Source organism: Thermobia domestica, chromosome 5 (genome assembly GCF_964235325.1).
Source record: "Thermobia domestica chromosome 5, izTheDome1.hap1.1, whole genome shotgun sequence".
NCBI classification, from domain to species: Eukaryota; Metazoa; Arthropoda; class Insecta; order Zygentoma; family Lepismatidae; genus Thermobia; species Thermobia domestica.
The window spans coordinates 300,250,785-300,270,864 of NC_137458.1; the positions used below are offsets into that span (position 1 = coordinate 300,250,785).

Genomic DNA, 20,080 nt, shown 5'->3' on the forward strand with positions numbered 1-20,080 from the left:
CGTCATTGGTTAAAAACTATCAGTCAGATCGCATAAAATTTTCATTTGCTTAATACAGTAAGTCTAAATTTATATGCTTAAAGAATCTGTTAATCTTTTTTAAAATTTTACATTTCCAATTCGGAGGAACTAAAATCATGCTATTCTTATGTTATGATTGGGTACTTTAAAACCTGTTTTGTAAATAATATTCACTGATATATACGTTATCTATATTTTTTTTTTTTTTTGCATGCATTCTCCGTCGAAATTTTTTCGTCTATTCATAAGACTTTCCAGACCCTAGTAATCATTCCAATATAATATTATTATTATTATTATTATTATTATTATTATTATTATTATTATTATTATTAATAATAATAATAATAATAATAATAATAATAATAATGCCAAAACTTCTCCAAGAACAGATTGAAGACTTCGCCAATATTTCCCCAACAGAAAAGAAACCAACCTTATATTTCATGTAATGTGCGATGCAGACACAAAAGCTACACTGCTGCAACTAGCCGTGACAGAGTTCACACAAACTATGAATCAGATGAACAAAACCATAGCAAATGGAAATTAAAAGGACGCCACGGAATCTTTAAGAATCATTTAGAGGACAGTAACACATATAAACAATAATAAGCTGCCTGGCAAAAAAAAAAAAAAAAAAAAAAAAAAAAACTAACTGGACTCTCTTTTCAAACAACAGGATTTATGATGACCGTACAGGACCGAGTGACCGCGTGATACAGGAAACTACTGCAAATACGTATTGAAGTAAGAGATACCGAATGAAAAGTGCTGAAAACGCGGAGACACATCAGAAACAATTGAACACATCACAGGCACATGCCGTATAATGGCCCCCACAGACTATTTAAAAAGACACAACATTGTTGCAAAAACAATTCACCAGTTTTTGACACATAACATGGAACTAATCACCGATACCAAGTCATATTACAAATACCAGCTAAGTCCAGTACTTGAAAATGATGAACACAGACTCTACTGGGATTGAGAAACATAATAGATGTAACGGTACCTGCAAATAGACCCTACATCAATAAAATAGACGAAGAAGTAACTTTCATAGATGTAGCAGTACTATTGACCCATAACATACGTACAACATTCAGTACGAAAATAGGCAAATATAAAGACCTAACTGATAAAATCAAAAAGTTATTGAAATGTCAGAAAGTTACAGTAAGACAGATTATTACGGCAATTGTCCCTAAATGTACTGGGACACTACTTGAACAAATAAACGCAAAACATCTCCTAACAAATCTACAAAAATCAGTACTTGACACCTGTCATATGGTTAGGAAGTTCTTTGGACGAGAACGTCAAATAATCGGCACATGCCTGAGATTATTAAGTTGAAACCGGTTTAAACTGGTATACAGCAATAATAATAATAATAATAATAATAATAATAATAATAATAATAATAATAATAATAATAATAATAATAATAATAATAATAATAATAATAATAATAATAATAATAAATACATCTGTTTACTCGTCATTGAAAATAACGTACTAGCATTTTGGACATTGTAAACGAGAAAGGAAAAAAAAATACGTGTATTAATCCAATTGAACTGTAGAGCGTATTAATTGATGTTATAATGGAAGAAAGTAATATTTGAGGCCAAAAGTGTGACAAGAAGAGTTTTTCTTTCTACTGGTGTCAATCTTAGTGAATATTTTGTTCCATTTTATGAGTCTTGTGTTGTGTATAAAATGAGGAGAACGCTTTCCCAGATATCTCATATATTGCTGAAGTGCAACAGGATTGGAAGGGAGGGCATTTGGTGTGATGACGCAGCTTTTAATGGTGGTTGTCCAATGGAAGCTAGCTTGCTTTTGATGACTAACACAAGGAATTCTTCAGGGAAAAAGAATGTCAAAGTTTAAGTGCGTTGAACTGCATTGGGATTGTGTTTGATACGCCCCAACTACCAGCGGTGCGTCTTTCCGATTCGTAATGAAACTGTTCCATTAGCTCACCAAATAATAATAATAATAATAATAATAATAATAATAATAATAATAATAATAATAATAGTAATAAATACACTTTATTATTTGGCCAAGAATGAATTCGTACATGTACAATCATGACGAAAATTAACACCCTAGCCGCGCTGGAATATCTCCTGTGAGATCAGCGAAGGCAAGCAGTGCAGAGTCTGGTCAGAGGAAAAATTGTGTTCACGTTGCAGCGACTACTCAGCGTGGTACGGACCGCAGTGGCTCAGTGGTAGAACATTCACCTTTGGTGCGCAGGAACTCTGGTTCGATCCCAATTCGCGTAAACTGGACTTTGTGGTGGACAAAGCGTGGGTTTTCTCGGGGTTCTCCCGTTTCCTCCCACTTTATTCATTCCACCGTGATTGCAATCATTTCTCATCATCACCGTGTCCTTGAGCCTAGCCGGCATAACCGTGGAACGTAAAACTTAAAGATTTCACTCAGGGTTACCGTTTTTGCTCTGTATTGATGAGCGTTGAAACTGAAAATGGTAAATAGATAAAATGTTATAGAAGACGGAACTGATCTTACCCATGTATAGTACAGTTTTGAAGTCGAACAGAAATTGATTAAATCGTCACGTGTGTAAGTGGTTAGTGCGCTCTAGAATAAAATCCTTTCACATGATTATAAGCTCATCTGTGGATGGTGAGGACTCTTATTAAATCGGATGTGGCTATTGTATGCCCATTTCTTTCGCTGACATTGCTGTCAAGAGTTCTTTGTACGTAGTTTTTCTATGCTTAATTATCCTAATCGGATATGAATGTCCCTTCGTTGAAAGACTGCACTCGAGTGGGACTTTGGGAGGCTTAGAAGTTCTCTCCGAAATTTATAATTATTATTACAAGTAATTTGTATTTCTTTACTCTCTATTCATTACAAGTAATTTGTATTTCTTTACTCTCTGTGTTTCTTTTTCTTTCTTTCTCTCTCTGTTTCTTTTTCTCTGGCTAACCGTTTTTAATCTCTTCTATTTCTTTCTGTCTATCCCTTTCTCTCTCTCTCTTTCTTTTTGGAATGAAATTAAGTATTTCAATTTTACATCCCAGGTTATGCCGGCTAAATTAAAGGAGGCGGTGACGATGAGAAATGAATGAAATTGTGGAATGAAGAAAGTGGAGACAACGGGAGAACCCCTAAAAAAACCAACATACACGGTGTTTGTCCACCACAAAGCTCAGTTGGCGCGATCTGAGATCGAACCAAGGATTACATGCACCAAGAGGTGAACACTCCACTGCTGGATCACCGTGTTCCCCTTGCCCCTTCTTGAGGTTTGATGATAGAAACTTCGAAAAAAAATCCACTTAAAGCACAAACTACTGTTAGGCTTTGATAATTTAAAATTGCGAGTGGTAGAGCTCAAGTGGTAGAGCGTTGGCTTTGCATTCGGAAGGTCGTGGGTTCGATTCCCGCTGCCGACCACCCTGACTGGGATTTTCTAGGGTTTTCCTCAGTTCTACCATGGAAACTCCGGAATGATACCTACTTGACAGGCCCTGCCTGGTACATTACCAAATCCTTTCCATTGTTATTGTTAGAAACCCAGTATAAAATGACCTCTGAGCTGTATCTGGTGATTGTTTGTTTGTTTATTAAATAAACGATAGTCATTTTTAATAAATCACATTAAATATGTGCAAATTAAAAAAGAAAGTAAATGTGTTGGTATATGAAGAGCATTTTTTTTTTTAAATCTTAAAATATCTGTCGTTATTTTCATACTTAGAGAAATGTATTCCAGATAACGGAACGAAAATGATAAGTTGGTGCAACTAAACTATTCAAAATTATGCAGAATTCTCCTCATAAGTTTGTTTGTCAAGGCTATCCAATCGAAGAACAAAGTTATGACAAATTGGCTAATAAATGTCTTAAAACTTAGAACTTTTGACATTGAAGGTGCTTTTTATAACTTCTAAATGTGATGTCGAACTACTGTAAAACTGCGATGTTTCCAAAAAACTTGAAAACTGCACAATTGCTTGAACTTGTGATTCATTTCTATAATACTAAGGTCACGACAACGTCTAGAGTAGAAGTATTTTTTACATGGGATGCAAGAGATATCTGTTATGGTGGTGACATAAGGTTTGATATTTCAAGGAGAACTATTTAACATTTCCAGGTGTTAGTTAACATTGGGAAATAGATGGTTGAAAAATTCATAATATGAAGTAATCCGATATTGCTATTCGCGGGATTTGTCTCTGCAATATTACTGGGGGATGCCCTGAGAATGAAAATTATCTTTGTTAAGTCAAAATCGCAACATTCAGTAGATGATTATAATATTAAAGAGATCCATCTCTGGCTTGGTACTTCACGCTACTGTTACACACGACACGAGACGAGACGAAAAAATGGATTTTCTCTCCTCGTCTCGCAAAGTTTGTAGAAGTCTCGTCTCGCTTGTTGGAAACTTTTTTCCTCATCTCGCTTGATGGAAACCTTTTTCTCATCTCGTATGTTGTGGAAACATTTTCTCCTCTCAATTATTGAAAACCTTTTCTCATTTTGCTTGTTGGAAACATTTTCTCATCTCGGTTGTTGGAAACATTTTCTCATCGCGCTTGTTGGAAACATTTTCTCCTCTCGATTGTTGACAACCTTTTCTCCTATTAATTGTTGAAACCCTTTTCTCCTCTCAATTGTTGAAAATCTTTTCTCGTCTCGATTCTTGAAAACCTTTTCTCGTCTCGCATGTTGAGAACCTTTTCTTTTCTCGATTGTTGAGAACATTCTCTTTTCTCGATTGTTGAGAACCTTCTCTTTTCTCGATTGTTGAGAACCTTTTCTCCTGTCGATTGTTGAAAACCTTTTCTCTTCTCGATTGTTGAAAACCTTTTCTCTTCTCGATTGTTGAAAACCTTTTCTCTTCTCGATTGTTGAAAACCTTTTCTCCTCTCGATTGTTGAAAACCTTTTCTCCTCTCGATTGTTGAAAACCTTTTCTCCTCTCGATTGTTGAAAACTTTTTCTCCTCCCGATTGTTGAAAACCTTTTCTCTTCTCGATTGTTGAAAACCTTTTCTCCTCTCGATTCTTGAAAACCTTTTCTCGTCTCGATTCTTGTAAACCTTTTCCCGTCTGGACAGTAAAATAAATTGGAGTGAAATTAGTGTGAAAATAGTATATTATTATTATTATTATTAACGTGTTTATGCATCTAGAAAATTTCAAAGCTGTATTTAGTATGGAAGTATGTGAAATTTAAGTTGTAAGACTTTTCTCAAATAAATAGAAAAGTAGCTTAATAAAAGCATTGTAGAAACGTTGACACTAACACACAAGAAAACAGAAAAAAATATCTTAAGAGTCTTCATCCCGGCGAAATTAAAATACCGCTAATTTTACAGTAATTATGTGATATCTTCAAATAGATAAAAGATAATTGAAATGTGGAACAAGAGTGCCCTAGGCAATATCATTTAACATGAGATAACGTTATCACGACTCACTTATCTGCTTTCGATTTCGAGCCATTTTGAAAATCGGCATTTATTTTCGCGTTTCTAAACGACTGAAAACTGAAAGCCACTAGGTGACTTGTGATAAAGGTACCTCACGCAAAATAATATTGTCTAGGGCGCTCTTGTTCCACATTTCAATTATCTTTTATCTATTTGAACATATCACGTAATTACTGTAAAATTAGCGGTATTTTAATTTCGCCGAGATGAACTCTTAATAAAAGTATTGCAGAAGGTTTGACACTAAGAAACAAACAGGAAAGTACTAACCTAATTGTTAATAGAATTAGTGACACTAACAAACGAGAAAAGAAACTTAATAACGGTGTCGTAGAAGATTTGGCACTAACTAGCAAACAAATAAAAAAATAATCAAATAAAAAGTATTGTAAAAGATTTGACAAGAACAAACAAACAGAAAAGTAAACTAATAAAAGCATTGTGGAATGGGGTTGTATAGTTCAAGAAATTGGAGTATACATTTCTACATACTTTCTGTAGTAGCAGTTGTTGTGTATAGTTAAGTTATCCCGTGTGTTATTTGGTAATCTTAACCAACCTCATGCAAATTCATAAGATTTGGTTCGTAGGAAAATTCCCCCTGAGTATAGCCTGAGAATTACTTGAGAATGGAAGAACGTGTGATGGATCAGTCTTGTCAGAAAAATCAATCATGGTCTACTACCCATGGGATCCCCCTTCCGGCTCGAAATTTCCAGATTTTTTCTATTTTCTTGGTTCAAGAAGAAATCAATTTCGTATTTCTCATCCTCTCTTCCCTTTTAGCCCCCAAAAGCATCACGTAGGCACACACACACACACTCTCTCTCTCTCATACACACACTGTACGAAATACTTTCTCGTGTTGCTGAAGCACGTTCTGGAGTTTGTAATTTATGGATCCCGTATCAAAGGATCGGCAATTAATGTTGGACACATCTACTGCATCACAAACTTTTGCATATTATGAATACAAATGCAATTATTTATTTCTTTTTTTCTTTTTCCTTTTTTTGTAGAGAGAGAGAGAGAAGGAATTGTAGACTATGTTAGCTCAATAACGGAAAATACATTTTTACTTTAAAAACGAAAAGTGGATGGCCTTCTGTAAACCGAATAGTTGTTGAGGTCAACTGAATTAAACAAGGGGGCCGCGGTGGTTCAGTGCTAGAGCGTTCACCTCTGGTGCTTGGGGTCCCGGGTTCGATTCCAGCCCCCGTCAAGTGAACTTTGTGGTGGACAAACACCGTGCGCGTGGGTTTTCTCGGGGTTCTCCCGTTTCCTCCCCTTTCTTCATTCCACCATTTCATTCATTACTCATCATCACCGTCTCCTTTAGCCTGACCGGCATAACCGTGGGACGTAAAACTCAAAGATTTCATTTTCATTTTCGAATTAAATAAGAACAAGTAGCATTGTCACGTGTACACCACGTGGAGAGGTTTGGTTAGAGCAGTGGTTCTCAACCTAATTATTATCACGACACCCATTTTATCATCCTCTTGCCAACGATCACCTTATAATTTCTGGTTTGTAATAAGCTTGTGTGGGATTTTTAATATACCTACTGCTGAGATCTCACGGTATCCATCTATTTCTATAATAGTAGAACCCATTTCTTGTATATACTGGATGTAAATTTCCTAAAAGCGAATGGATTAAAACAAATTTGGTCAGTTCAGTCATCTTCTGCTTATCTTCGCGACTCCCATTAAACCTTCTCGCAACCCACTGGTTGATATATATATATATGATCTGATTATTTTTCTTAATTTCGTCTGGAAGTTATCAGAATCTTCTACGTCACGAGTGCCAATGGAACCCAAGAAATTTCTCGTCTTGTGGGTAACATTACTTGGGCGAACATCTGAGCCACATTAAAATGAAAATAGAACGAAAAAGAATCCGTCCTCACCGAGAATCGAGCCTGTGGCGCCCTGGTTCGTAGATAGACACCTAACCGCCCGCGCTACCACGAGTCCTGTGTAATCTCTCTTTTCCTTTCTCTCTCTCTCTTTTTTTATGTTGATGGGATCTGATAACTAATGTTTTGTTGTTAGGTAGAGTAATACTTCAGCACACTTTATGATTTATATTTCTAATTGCTGATCTGTATGTTAAATGGTGCTGAAGACAAACCTATGAGTTGATCACTTTGAAATAGAGCAAAATGGAAAGTAAAGTTTTATCATGTATATCATGATGACATCTCGGAAATGTGCAGCAAAAAATGACACGTGAGTTGTAGAGTTAAGATTACTACGGATGGCCAGAACCAGAACCTGGTGGAACCGGTTTTCGCGTCTGAACAGATCCGGTTCCGGAACCGGTTTTTCGGATCCAGGTCTGAAACCGGTTCCTAAGATTCGGTTCTGGAACCTGGTTTTCGGATCCAGGTCCGGAACCGGTTCCAGAATCTGTTCTGAAAACCGGATCTCCTAGAACCGGTTCCGCCGGAACCGGTACTTTGTGGCCATCCCTAAAGATTACTTGATTGCTAATGTTTTTTTTTTATTTTAACTATAATGCTGTTGTATAATAGTCAAATGGAGAAGATAATAACTAAAACACTACCCTAGGTGAATTGTTGTGTATAAATACCAAATATGTATATATACAGGGGAGATTTCTCCTCGTTGGAAATGAGGAACTTCCATTCCTATAGTTAATTTTCTGATTTCTCCTATATATTCACTACTATGTCATGTTTTATTATGTCGTATTATTATAAGCGGGGCATAGATGCACTACGAGGTATGTTCAAAAACTAATCGAACTTGTGTTATTGTTGAGTTGGTACTGTGTTTTTGTCAATGTGTTTCTGGCAATATCCGGGAGAATGTTGGGTTACGTTAATTAGCCGGACGTGTTGATTTTGAATAATCCGGCAGAGTAGTGGAAAATTGTTAAAACAAGAGGACGTTACTATGCAGAAATATATATATACAGTGAAACCTTTGAATAACGGACTCCAATGGGACATGAATTTTTGCCCGTTAGAGAGAGGTTACAGAAATTTAATTTCTCACAACAGTAATTGCATCCTGTACTATACATTAAATACATTATGTATGAGCGTAAATATGTAAAATTCAATATAAAATATTATATTTAGTACGTATTTGAATTACTGGCAGGGATGAAAGAGAAATTCATTTATGTTAATATTGTTGCTGGGGGATGTGTTAATATATTTATATTCGTATACTGCAAAAGATAATGCGTGTAGGGAAAAACGGGAGGGGAAAGCGTTTTCATTTATTTCAAATTCTCAGAACCTTCTCAAAAGATGCGTTAAGAACCAACTAACCGGTTAAACTCTTTTGTTTAGCGAAAAAAGGAATGCTTTTTCCTCTACAAGGGTAATAAAACTTAGCAAGTGTCCTCTGATAATCCTCAGTACGATTACGGAAGAAGCATGTGTGTGTGTGTGTACTGGCGCGGTATCTTCGTTGGCAGAATGGATGAAAAGCCAAGTTATTGGGAGTGCATACATTTACTGACCCAACTCCAATCACAAAGAATATCCTCTTAAAGAAAGTGAAAAAGAAAGCCGGGAAAACCCCAACCCAGACTTGTTCCAGTATCATTAGTTAAAGAAAAATGTAAAAAAAAAAAAAAAAAAAAAAAATTGCTCGTTCAAAATGTTATTGTGAAACAATGTTTCTTTTGTTATCTATGAATTTTCGGAAAAGATGCAAGGTCCAAAGGAAAAAGGATTAAATTTGTTAGGGAAGGGAGTTTCTTTCTCATAGAATTCTTGGCCTTACGACTGACCCTGCATGAGTGTTATTGTTTATTGAAGGTTTTCTAGGATTTCATCAGAAAGCAGTTTATTGCAGGCAGAAAAAAAAAAGAATTTCAAGTTCAGCTTGAATCTGTTCAGTTTGATGGTCCACCATAGACAGATGCACTTGTGGAGAAAATACTTTTCTGTCTACTGTAATATATCGTAGAACCGAGAATAATTCTTGTCCGTTATGAAGAGGTTATTGAAACGTTAAAAGAGAAGAAAAATAAAAAAAAAAGAACTGTCTGCGTCCGTATCTGAGAGTGTACGTAAAAGAGAGTTTTTTTTTTTCGTAAGAGAAAATACATTTTTGCCGGGACAATAAAAATCTCTCCGTATTATGGAGGTGTCCGTTAAGAGAGGTTTCACTGTAGTGCACTTTGTATGAATGTTGGAAGAATTGAGCCATATGTGGCTGAGATTCTGATAGTAGTTTTGAGCAATGAAAGATGTTTGTAAGTTCAGGGTATATGAATCATTTGATGAGTAGTTAGCTTGGAGAAGCTATAAAGAATAAAGTACAAGATTGCATTATTTGAGAAGTTGATGTCTCTGAACCTCAGTGCTTGTCATGTGTATGTGTATTTACTCAGAGGTTTGTAGGCATATTAAAGATTGAAATAGACTGAGTCGAGTTTCGACTTTCATTGGATCAGTAGTTACTCTTACTGATAAGTTTAATATTAAATAATCAGCGTTTGAATACACGGCGCAGGTCTTTAATAACCCAACAGTTGTAACATTTTCATTGCTCATTGTACAACATTGCTTCCCTCCAGTGGCATAACTAAAGGTTTGGGGGCCTCCCCGCAGACAGCGTGGAGTGGGCCCTTTCTCTACGTCCAACTTCACACTTTGGGGGCCCCTGATGGCTTGAGGTCCCCCGCAATGCGGGGCCCTTATTTACGCCCCTGCTTCTCTCAAAGTAGTTCTCTGTACTAGCAATACATCGTTCACAACGTTTCTTCCATTTTTGAAAAACCTTTCAACGCACTTTCTGAGATGGTGCGCAGGTCTCTTGTCGCATTGTCTCGAATTTCCTCTATGATTTAGAAATGGCGTCCTTTAGAAGTGATTTTAAGTTCGGGAAATAGCAAAGTCTGCTGGGGAGTCCGGAGAATAGGGTAGAGGAGGCACAACGGGAGTTTGATGTTTTTCCTGATAACTGAGGGTGAGGAGAGAAACGTGAGTAGACACATTGGCACAGTGTACCATCGAAGTCTGGTTTTCCCACGATTCAGTCCTCTTCCTGCACACAACATCCCTCAACCGCGCTAAAATGTTCTGGTACAGCTCACAGATGACGAGAAGAACCCTAAAACAGGGGTAAGCGGGGAAAGGTCAACGACACGGTCAAGTCCATTTTTGGTTTTTGAGGTGTGGTCTATACTTATATGTCGTCTGCTACTCCGGGTAAATTTATATGTGTGCTACTTCGAGGTGTCATTTGAAACCCCCATGCTGAAAGTGGGCGAGCCCATACCTACGTCACACTACTTCTGCTAGGGTTCTTCTAGTCATCTGTGAGCTGTACAACCGTTTGTTTACCATCTGACAATGCGACGTAAATTCATGATGGACACTGCATTTCCAATCAAAAAATAACCAACATCAACTTGATCTTTGACTGACACGCACGTGATTTTATTTATTTATTTTGACAAGGAGACTCTGAATGAATTGAAAAACAATGAAACATCTCTGTTATACAAATGTTTGTAGCAAAATTTCACACATACACGATATTCTTTAATCTCTTCTATTCTCACTGTATCATTAATCCGACATACAGCAATGTGCACGTACTCACTTCCGCGCCTGTAGCTCGACAACTAACGATCGTAGCGAAATGCAGCAAATGGCAAATTGTTGTCTGAACCTACCGCTAGGTGCGCTCAGTAGGCGCAGGGAGCTCACTCAGCCGGTTGGCGCGCTATTTCAAACGTTTGACTTCTTAAACACACCTCGTATAGTCCGCGTGAGCAGTTTTATTTTTAGTGACTTTTTTTTCGCTTCAGTTGACTTCGCGCTTCGACTGAACCGCGATGTACATTCGTCTAAGTAGTTCCATAGTTAAGCATTTGTTTATCGCTACCCAATCCTGATCATCTTCTAGCTTGGGGTGTTACGGACTGCGGGGGGAATTTTATATACACACAAGTAACTAGCAGCAAAAGTTCTCAGAGGCTGCAGAGTTTGTGACAAAAAAATGAGTTAATATTTTTTGTAGATTTTGTATTGTCACTTTTTCGTTTACTATTGTACGTTACCAATAATACTTGTACGGCGTTCATTTGTTAAGTAATAAATTTTAAAAATCAAAATAAATCTATATTATAAAAATGAAAGTGACTATGTTTGTAAGTTAATAAGTTTTGAACCACTCGACCAATCTTGATGAAATTTTCAACATAGACGAGGTTCAAGCCTGGGATGTTTCTTGTCTTTCAGTTTGAAGGTGCAACTTGAAGAAGAAGAGACATAAAATGATCAAAAATGGCCGATATTAGTGTCGAATCCATATTTTCGGTGTCGCTGAGATGAACAGTGACACTTCCGATGTCGTTTAAATCCAAATTCAGCTCCCATTAGTACTCCTGAAGTGGGGAGGATGATATGTAAAAATAATTGAAAATAACCGATATTAGTGTCGAATTCATAGTTATTGGAGTCCCTAATTAGATTGGTAACAGTGTTGGTGTCCTTTATGTCCAAAATGAAACATATTCTTCCCGTGCGAAGAAAGAGTATTCTGCTAGTATTACTTAAACGTTAGATAAAGATTAAAGTAATTTTTAAAAAAATCAAAGAGTTGCCGCTGTCCGTACAATGTTGTGTCGGCTTTAATGCACGAAATCCCACTGGTTTGGCCTTACTGACATCAAATGTCAACTATATATGCGGCGAAGTGTTGGAATGAGAGGTATGTATGTATGCATGTATATATATATATATATATATATATATATATATATATATATATATATATATATATATATATATATATATATATATATATATATATATATAATATATATATATATATATATATATATATATATATATATAATATAATGTGTGTGTGTGTGTTAAAGCATATATTAACATCCAAGGTCTTAATGATGTGGTTCAAAGGAGGCAGTGACACTGAAATGTGACAAAAAGATCTCGTTTTAGTAACATGTAGCTATGACTACCAGTTCGTTTGAAGTTTCCTTGTATTCTTTTTTTTTCTAACAAATGAATGCATGAGGATTTAAAAAAAAAAAACAGAAAGGAACACCTGTGAATTAGTTACCTCTTTTTCTGGTTGTTTTCGTGGAGTAGGAGGCGGAGGAGGGGGGGGAATAGAATGTAGTGTTAGAAGAAGTACGTTTGAGTTAGTGAATCAGTGGGAAGGGCGGAGACCTTTCTCACTTGTCGTTTTGTTGAATCCCGGAAGAAGTGGGAAAGAATCCCTCTTGTTATATATCCTCTCTCGTTCTTCTTTTCTCTCTCTCTCTCTCTCTCTCAAAGTTTTTTTGGGGGTTTCTCCCACGTGAGAAAGATTGAGAGAGAAAGGCCAACGGTGTTAGTAGTGGTGTTACGTTGGTTTACGTAATAGCTTTGCGCGCACGCCGTGAGTTCAGTTCACTTCAGTTGGTAGTGTGGCTGGTTTTGGTCTTCCCCCGAAAAAAAAAAAGAGACAAAAGAAAATGAAAGAGAAAAGTTCTCCGGAATTGGAACTTGGAAAACTTGACAGGGCTTTGCGTTGCTTTTGCTGCTAAAAGAGCGAAGGAGAAGAAGACGACAAGAGGGCAAAAAGAAGTAAGTGATGACTGTAGAGAGGAGAGGATTGAGTTGAGGCATAAAGAAGAATGGGGAAGATATAGAGGAGAGGTAAACTTAAAGAGTACAAAAACTACTACTACTATTACTACGAAAGAGAGGAACGACCCTCATCTCCCCTCCCTGACCTTGTGTGTAGCTTTGTCTCTTCCCAGTCGGTGACCGCAAATCAAAAGTAGTTCTAGGGGATGTTGTATGTGTGTGTGTGTGTGGTGTAGGGGGCCCCCCTTTCCGCAGAAATTGGGTGAATTGTTTTTTTCACCCTTGAACAAGAGACCCCAATCGCTTTCCCCTTATCTTCTGTCTATTTCTCACATCCGTTTTTATCTTTCTTCTTCATTCCCCTCAACTTGTGACACTTTGACTCACAAGAAGTACTACTGATTTGATTAAAATAGCTCTGATTTATCGCCTTTTAAATCCTTTATATTTCAAATATTTGTTCTTCCCATTCAGATTTTGCCCCCTCCTTCGTAATGTAGAAGCATGTGAATCGTTTTCGATTCGCACGAATGCATTCGTGCACAACCATATGCTTACTGATGATATATCCCTTATTGCCGTTCTCTTGTTTTTTAATTAGTGGTCTTAAATTTCCGTACACATATTCTTTTTTTATTTATAATTTTAATTATAATTTATTTCTTATTTGATTCAATTATGCTACGTTTCTGTTGGTGCTTAATGCGTTACATGGCCGAAATATTTCTCTTTACCACATATCATATGCAGAAACTTGATCCATAATGTCAAAGAACTTTGCTCTAAGGAAAGTCAAAAATAACGGATCTCTTCCAATGTTATTGCCGGACATACAATAGTAGGAAGAAACACACTTGAACTTTTTAACAATATAATTAATCCTATATGTTAGGTTAAAGTAGTTACCAGGAATTTATAACTAAGAACTTAAAAAGCTCTTAATCGTTTATCGAAGAATCATGACCGAAAATTTTTGGCTGAATAGATAGCCATTAACCAACGTGAGATTTCAATGAATATATATCCCACAATTCCTGAGATTTTAATGAATAAAATAGCCTACAATCATCGTGACATTTAGCCTGTAATCTACCTGAGATTTCAATGAATAGATATCCTGTAATTATCCTGAGATTTCGGTGAATAGATATCCTGTAATCTACTGGACATTTGAATAAAGTTATCCTGTAATCTACCTGGGATTTCAATGAATAGATATCCTGTAATCATCCTGAGATTTCAATGAATAGATATCCTGTAATCATCCTGAGATTTCAGTGAATAGATATCCTTGTCATCTACTGAAGATTTCAGTGAATAGATATCCCATAATCTACTTGAGATTTCAATGAATAGATATCATGTAATTTAACTGCGATTTCAATGAATAGATATCCTGCAATCTACCTGAGATTTCAATGAATATATATCCTGTAATCTACCTGAGATTTCAGTGAATAGATACCCTGTAATTTACTTGAGATTTCAGTGAATACGCCTTCTGTAATCCAGTTGAGATTTCATTGAATTGATATCCTGTAATCTACTTGAGATTTCAATGAATAGATATTATGTAATCTACCTGAAACTTCAATGAATAGATACCCTGTAATCTACCTGAGATTTCAATGAATAGATACCCTGTAATCTACCTGAGATTTCAATGAATAGATACCCTGTAATCTACCTGAGATTTCAATGAATAGATATCCTGTAATCTACCTGAGATTTCTTTAAATTGATAACCCATAACCACCCTGAGATTTAAATGAGTAGGCCTACATAGCCTATGACCATCCTGAGATTTCAATGAAGCTACTAGTAAAATCGGTCTAATAATTTTTATTTAAAGAAAGCGCCGCATACACTACCCGTTGCATTAGTCTTTCCCATCGGATCAATGCAAATAATCAGAATATGTCTTAATACTTGGAACGGACATCTGGAAAATCGAGAAGAGCCAAGGATATAAGGGTTGGTAAGTTGAGCACTGTTGGTAGTTTACAAGTAGATATGAACCCACGAGTGGTAGTCACAAGACTGACTGTCAACACTGCTTCTACAACGTGCAAGTTACTCTGTCTGCTCCGTATACTACACCTCAGGTTTACTGAGAATGAAACAAGCTGACTACGTATGATACCACAGCATCAAGGTGTAAATAACTATGTTAAAACTTACTTATAAATAAAATTCAAATGATGTACCTTATACTACAGGAAAGGATAAAGCATTATGGATTCCTAGTACTTTTACTAAGAAAAGTCTTTTTTCTTTTTTTAATAGGTGTCTTCCCGTTCGGAGAGCTCTAAAATGGAGGGCAGAAATCGCCAAAGCAGTAACAGTGCCAACAGTGGAACTGGAACCGGTACAACAGGCAGTTCTATGGTAAGTGTTTCACTTTCATATTTTGTACAGTTTTTAGACGGTATGTGCCTATGACGCAAGTACCTATGACGACATGTTTTGGTCACTTGCAATGTTGTTTCTATCCACTATATAACTGGGATAAGATCACAATGCCTTTAACACGTGGAAAATCTTTGGTTCTTAAACAAGGTGCTGCGTTTCTGTCAATCGTTCTGTTGCGATTCTGGTATTTCAAGTAGATTACCATCAAATAGCACAACATGTCATGTTCTATACGTTTCATACATGTCCCGGGAGATCCAGGCACCAGTAAAAACTTTAAGGGTAATAGAAATGATTATGGGATTTCCCTTAATTTCAATGGTATTGCCTGTCACGTGACAATATTTGGATGTCCAAGAAGTCATCCTTCGGTTATTCTGCGAAGAACCCAGAAATATCCCACAGAAAGTCCCGTTACCGTGGCATAAGTGGATATCTGGATTTCCACAAAGATGTTTACTGGCAAAAACGGAACGTCTCATGGATATCCCGGAAACGTTTCTAGGCTATGTGGATATCTGCAACACTGTCAAGTTATATATATGTAAACATTTAACTAGTAAGAACAGTGGGTCAAATTTAATCCCTCCCGATATAATTACAAGGGATAGCTACAAATTATTGTCACCAGAGGATGTCACCCAAATAAAGCGGTTTTAATTTATTACAGGTTTACATTCAAAAACCTCTAGACCTGAGGACTGCCGGATTTTTGGATGGTTATACGTGCTGCCATATTTAACAAAGTGATTACCCGTACAGTCCATTTAAAGAAAGAAAATTCAGTAAATGAATGAGAGAAAATAAAAAGGAATGAACAAGAATGCCTGTTGGCAGTTTGCAAGCAAGACCGAACAACTGATTGTCGACTACAGTGCTATCAAAACATAGAACGGCGTCTCCAGAAAACACTGACGCGCCAAACGCGGCAAATTTGAAAATGCGCTTCAAAATCAATGACGGAAACATGAAGAAAAAAATCGGATTATCGATGGCTGGATTTTTGAATGTCCAACTGCAATTTAAAAAACAAACAAACAAACCAAAAAAAAACTTGTGTTCCTAAGGTCATCTATCCTTATCTGTTTGTGTAGTGTGTTTACTGTCTAGCTTTCCTGGACAAATTAGTGGTGGGTACAAAAACCGGTTTTTCGGTTTTCTCCAAAAAACTGTTCCGTTTTTTTTTTTTCAAAATTTGTTCTATTTCTGACCAGAAGTGTTTCGTTGTTTTCCGAAAACCGAATCCGTTTCCACAGAAATAGTTTTATGTGTTTTCCAAAGGTTTCCACCGAAACCAGTGAAGAAAACCGAAACCGGTTTCGATGAAAAACCGAAACCGATTTCGGTGAAAACCGGTTTTGGAGGAAGCCGAAATGTCGAGTTTTTTCTAGAAACCGGTTTCTGTTTTTTATAAAAACCGATTTTGCCCATCCCTAGGACAAATAGACTATAATCTACCTTTGGGCAGAACGCCCACATGTGTATCACTATTATTTGTCCAGCCTTACCTTTAAACGGAGATTTATTACTCCTACTTTCGCTCAGGGAGGAGCAAGTTCTATACACACGCATTTTGACAATACTAGACCGTGCGGAATACTGAAAGAAAAAAACAGACACATCTACACAGTTAAACTGTTGCCACAGGCGCGCACCCAGAATTATTTTGTTGGGGGGGGGGGGTCGAAGCTCTGGGAGGAGAGTTCAATACTACAAGCCATTACGTCTATGTAGTATTGAACGGGTAATATTCTGCAGCCGAAAAGACGATAAGTAATTGTAAAATACTTCTATATATTTTTCAGTGAAAAAATTTATGGAACTAGATTTATTTATATACAGTGGCGTATTTAGGGGGGGCTTCCGGGCTTAAGCCCCCCCTCGAAATCTTAGTTACTATAGTAAAGTATATGAAATATCTTGCAGAATTTTCACATTTTCAGGCAAAGCCCCTCCCGAAACAAAATCGTAAATACGCCACTGTTATATATATATATATATATATATATATATATATATATATATATATATATATATATATATATATATATATATATATAAAAGAGAGAATAGAGATAAAATGTAAGATAAATTTTCATATTATATCAATCATTTCCCTGTTAAACAAGTATAGTTTTAATGAGAAAGTGTACAAATGTATATACTGAGTTAGAAAGTTTTCTTTTTCTTTTTTTCTTGGGGTGGTGATTGTGGTCCAGACTCGGTGGATTCCCTCTCCATTGGTGCGCCCCTGTATTACCATAATCACTATGTATGTCAGGGACGTACGCAGGAATTTATTTTGGGTGGGGTCTAAAGTGTTTCGGGTGGGGGTCAAAATACAATTTGAGGCTAAATTATATAAAAATTTCTAAAATTGCCCCTAAAAGTAAACTACATTTATAAAAAAAAAAGTCGGGATTTCGGTGAGGGGTCCGGACCCCAGGACCCACCCCCTGCGTACGTCCTTGATGTATGCATAAATGTAATATTTCTATTATTTCATTAAACAAACTTGATTGCAGTATTATTTGTCATATATTTTTGTCATTTGTAATAATGACAAAGTTTTGTATGTTTCGTAATAAAAATAATAATTAAAAGTTTTGCAGAAGAGTACAAGTGGTGGTGGGGTAAAAACAAATTACCATGCATTAATTACACACGTAGCGTTGTTTATTGCGGTTTAAAGCTAAGAAGGAACAGATAATAGTTGCTTTCATATTCCAAGTAGGGTTGCATACGAAACAGGAGCTGAAGGCTGTCTTGTCTCGAAAAAATGTCGTGAAAGTGATATCTCTTCTCGGAAAATACAGTAAAGCCACGATTATCCGCGAGTGCCGCGAATTTTTTTCCAACCCTGTTGCAGTCGCTGCGGACTGGCTCCGCATGAAAATAAATACTCTATGTTGTAAAACATAAAAATAAATTGCATTGTAAAAATCAATGTTTCCAACAATAGTGCACGTTTCAAAGTGCAATTGTACTCTGAATCATTTTTTCGAGTTTGCATCTCATTTTTAGTCTTTGCTTTGGGTTATCTGCGATTTTCGCTATTCTTGGTGTCCTTGTCACCCAATTCTGCGGATAATCGGGACTTTACTGTATATGAGTATATGTTTCTATTAAAATATCTTTGTCTCGTCTCGTCTCGTATCTCGGCTCTTCCCGTATCTTCTTCAATCTCGTCTTATCTCTCTTGTGGACTTCTTTTTTTTTATCTGGAATTCTCTTAAATATGATTGAACTAATCAATCAGTAATGCGGAGAGGGGGAGTTATTTCTTCATTATTAGAAATTAATAGAGAATCGGAATATAAATACTAGTATAATGTGCAGCTCCCATCAATTGGTGTTTATTTAAGGTGGATTAGACACATTACATCATGAAAATAATATAATCATGTTTTTATCATCAAATGTTATATCTAGTACCTTTTTTATTTAGTACCCCCAAGTGTGTAATCACGTGACTATTTTGTTTATATTGTGATTGTACATATGTGTTATTAAGTTTATATACACATGTGCACGTGATGTGAAGTATATAGAGGAAGGTCAAAGACCCCCTCTCCTACTCTCCCCTCAGCTATCTGTTTGTGTGTGTATATATGTAAACGTACATATGTGTGGTAGTTGAAAAGAGGGGAGTGGGGGGGCAGTTGCCTGGCAACCTGCCACGGCCCCAGGGGGAAGGGGGGCTAGCCGCATTTACCACGATCGCCACGTGAGAGAGTGAATGAGCGATGTCGACGAGTAACTCAGACAGACAACTAACTACTGTGAGTATGAACTGTGTTGGTTTCCCAGCTGTTTAGTTCTAGGCATCTCATCTCTCTGTCTCTTTGAATTGGATGTGTGTATTATGTGTGACTGAACGTATTTGTGTGCGTGTGTGTGTGTGTTAGTTACGTATAGTTGAATCACACACTCCTCACTTGTGTTGGAAACAATATATATTCTGAAGTCAAGACGTGTTGGGGTTGGCACAGAACACACATACTATTAAGTAAAATGTCTCCATCTATATTCGTATCTATATACTTGGAAGCTGCCATAGAGAAAATCTGTTATTTTCATTTATGAAAAATATGTGATAGTTTGCAAAGAATTTGAATTACCAAATATTCAATACTTTTAAAACTGAAATTCTCTACTTGTTTTGTTAATAATAATCATAAAATACTACTACTAATAATAATAAACGGAGGTGAATCGAACTCAAAAGCTCGCGGCGTGCAAATCTGTGGAACACACCCTCTGTTGCCGAGCCGAGCCTGTTCCTGGCCCAGGTCGGACACCAAATTTTGTTCAGGTCCGGCCAGTAATTACCGAGAAATAAAGCACCACACACACACACACACACACATACACATATATATATATATATATATATATATATATATATATATATATATATATATATATATATATATATATAGTGACGCAGGCAGCTAATAATAATCAATATAGATAAAAATGTATATGTTCCAGCGTAACTCTGGAATGTCTGGAGCAATTTTAAGTTCAATCGAAAAAATTTGGGAGTAAGAC

The 20,080-nt window shown here is 36.5% G+C and overlaps 1 protein-coding gene across 8 annotated transcripts in view; it reads left to right on the forward strand.

Annotated features, from left to right (window-relative positions):
- Positions 1–20,080, forward strand: part of Tet (Ten-Eleven Translocation (TET) family protein) — a 327,152-nt gene that overhangs the window by 207,459 nt on the left and 99,613 nt on the right. For all 8 annotated transcript variants that reach the window (XM_081760368.1, XM_081760372.1, XM_081760371.1 and 5 more), the window contains one exon: positions 15,401–15,502. In XM_081760368.1, the coding sequence (XP_081616494.1) occupies positions 15,401–15,502 (102 nt within the window). The remainder of the gene's footprint in view (positions 1–15,400; positions 15,503–20,080) is intronic.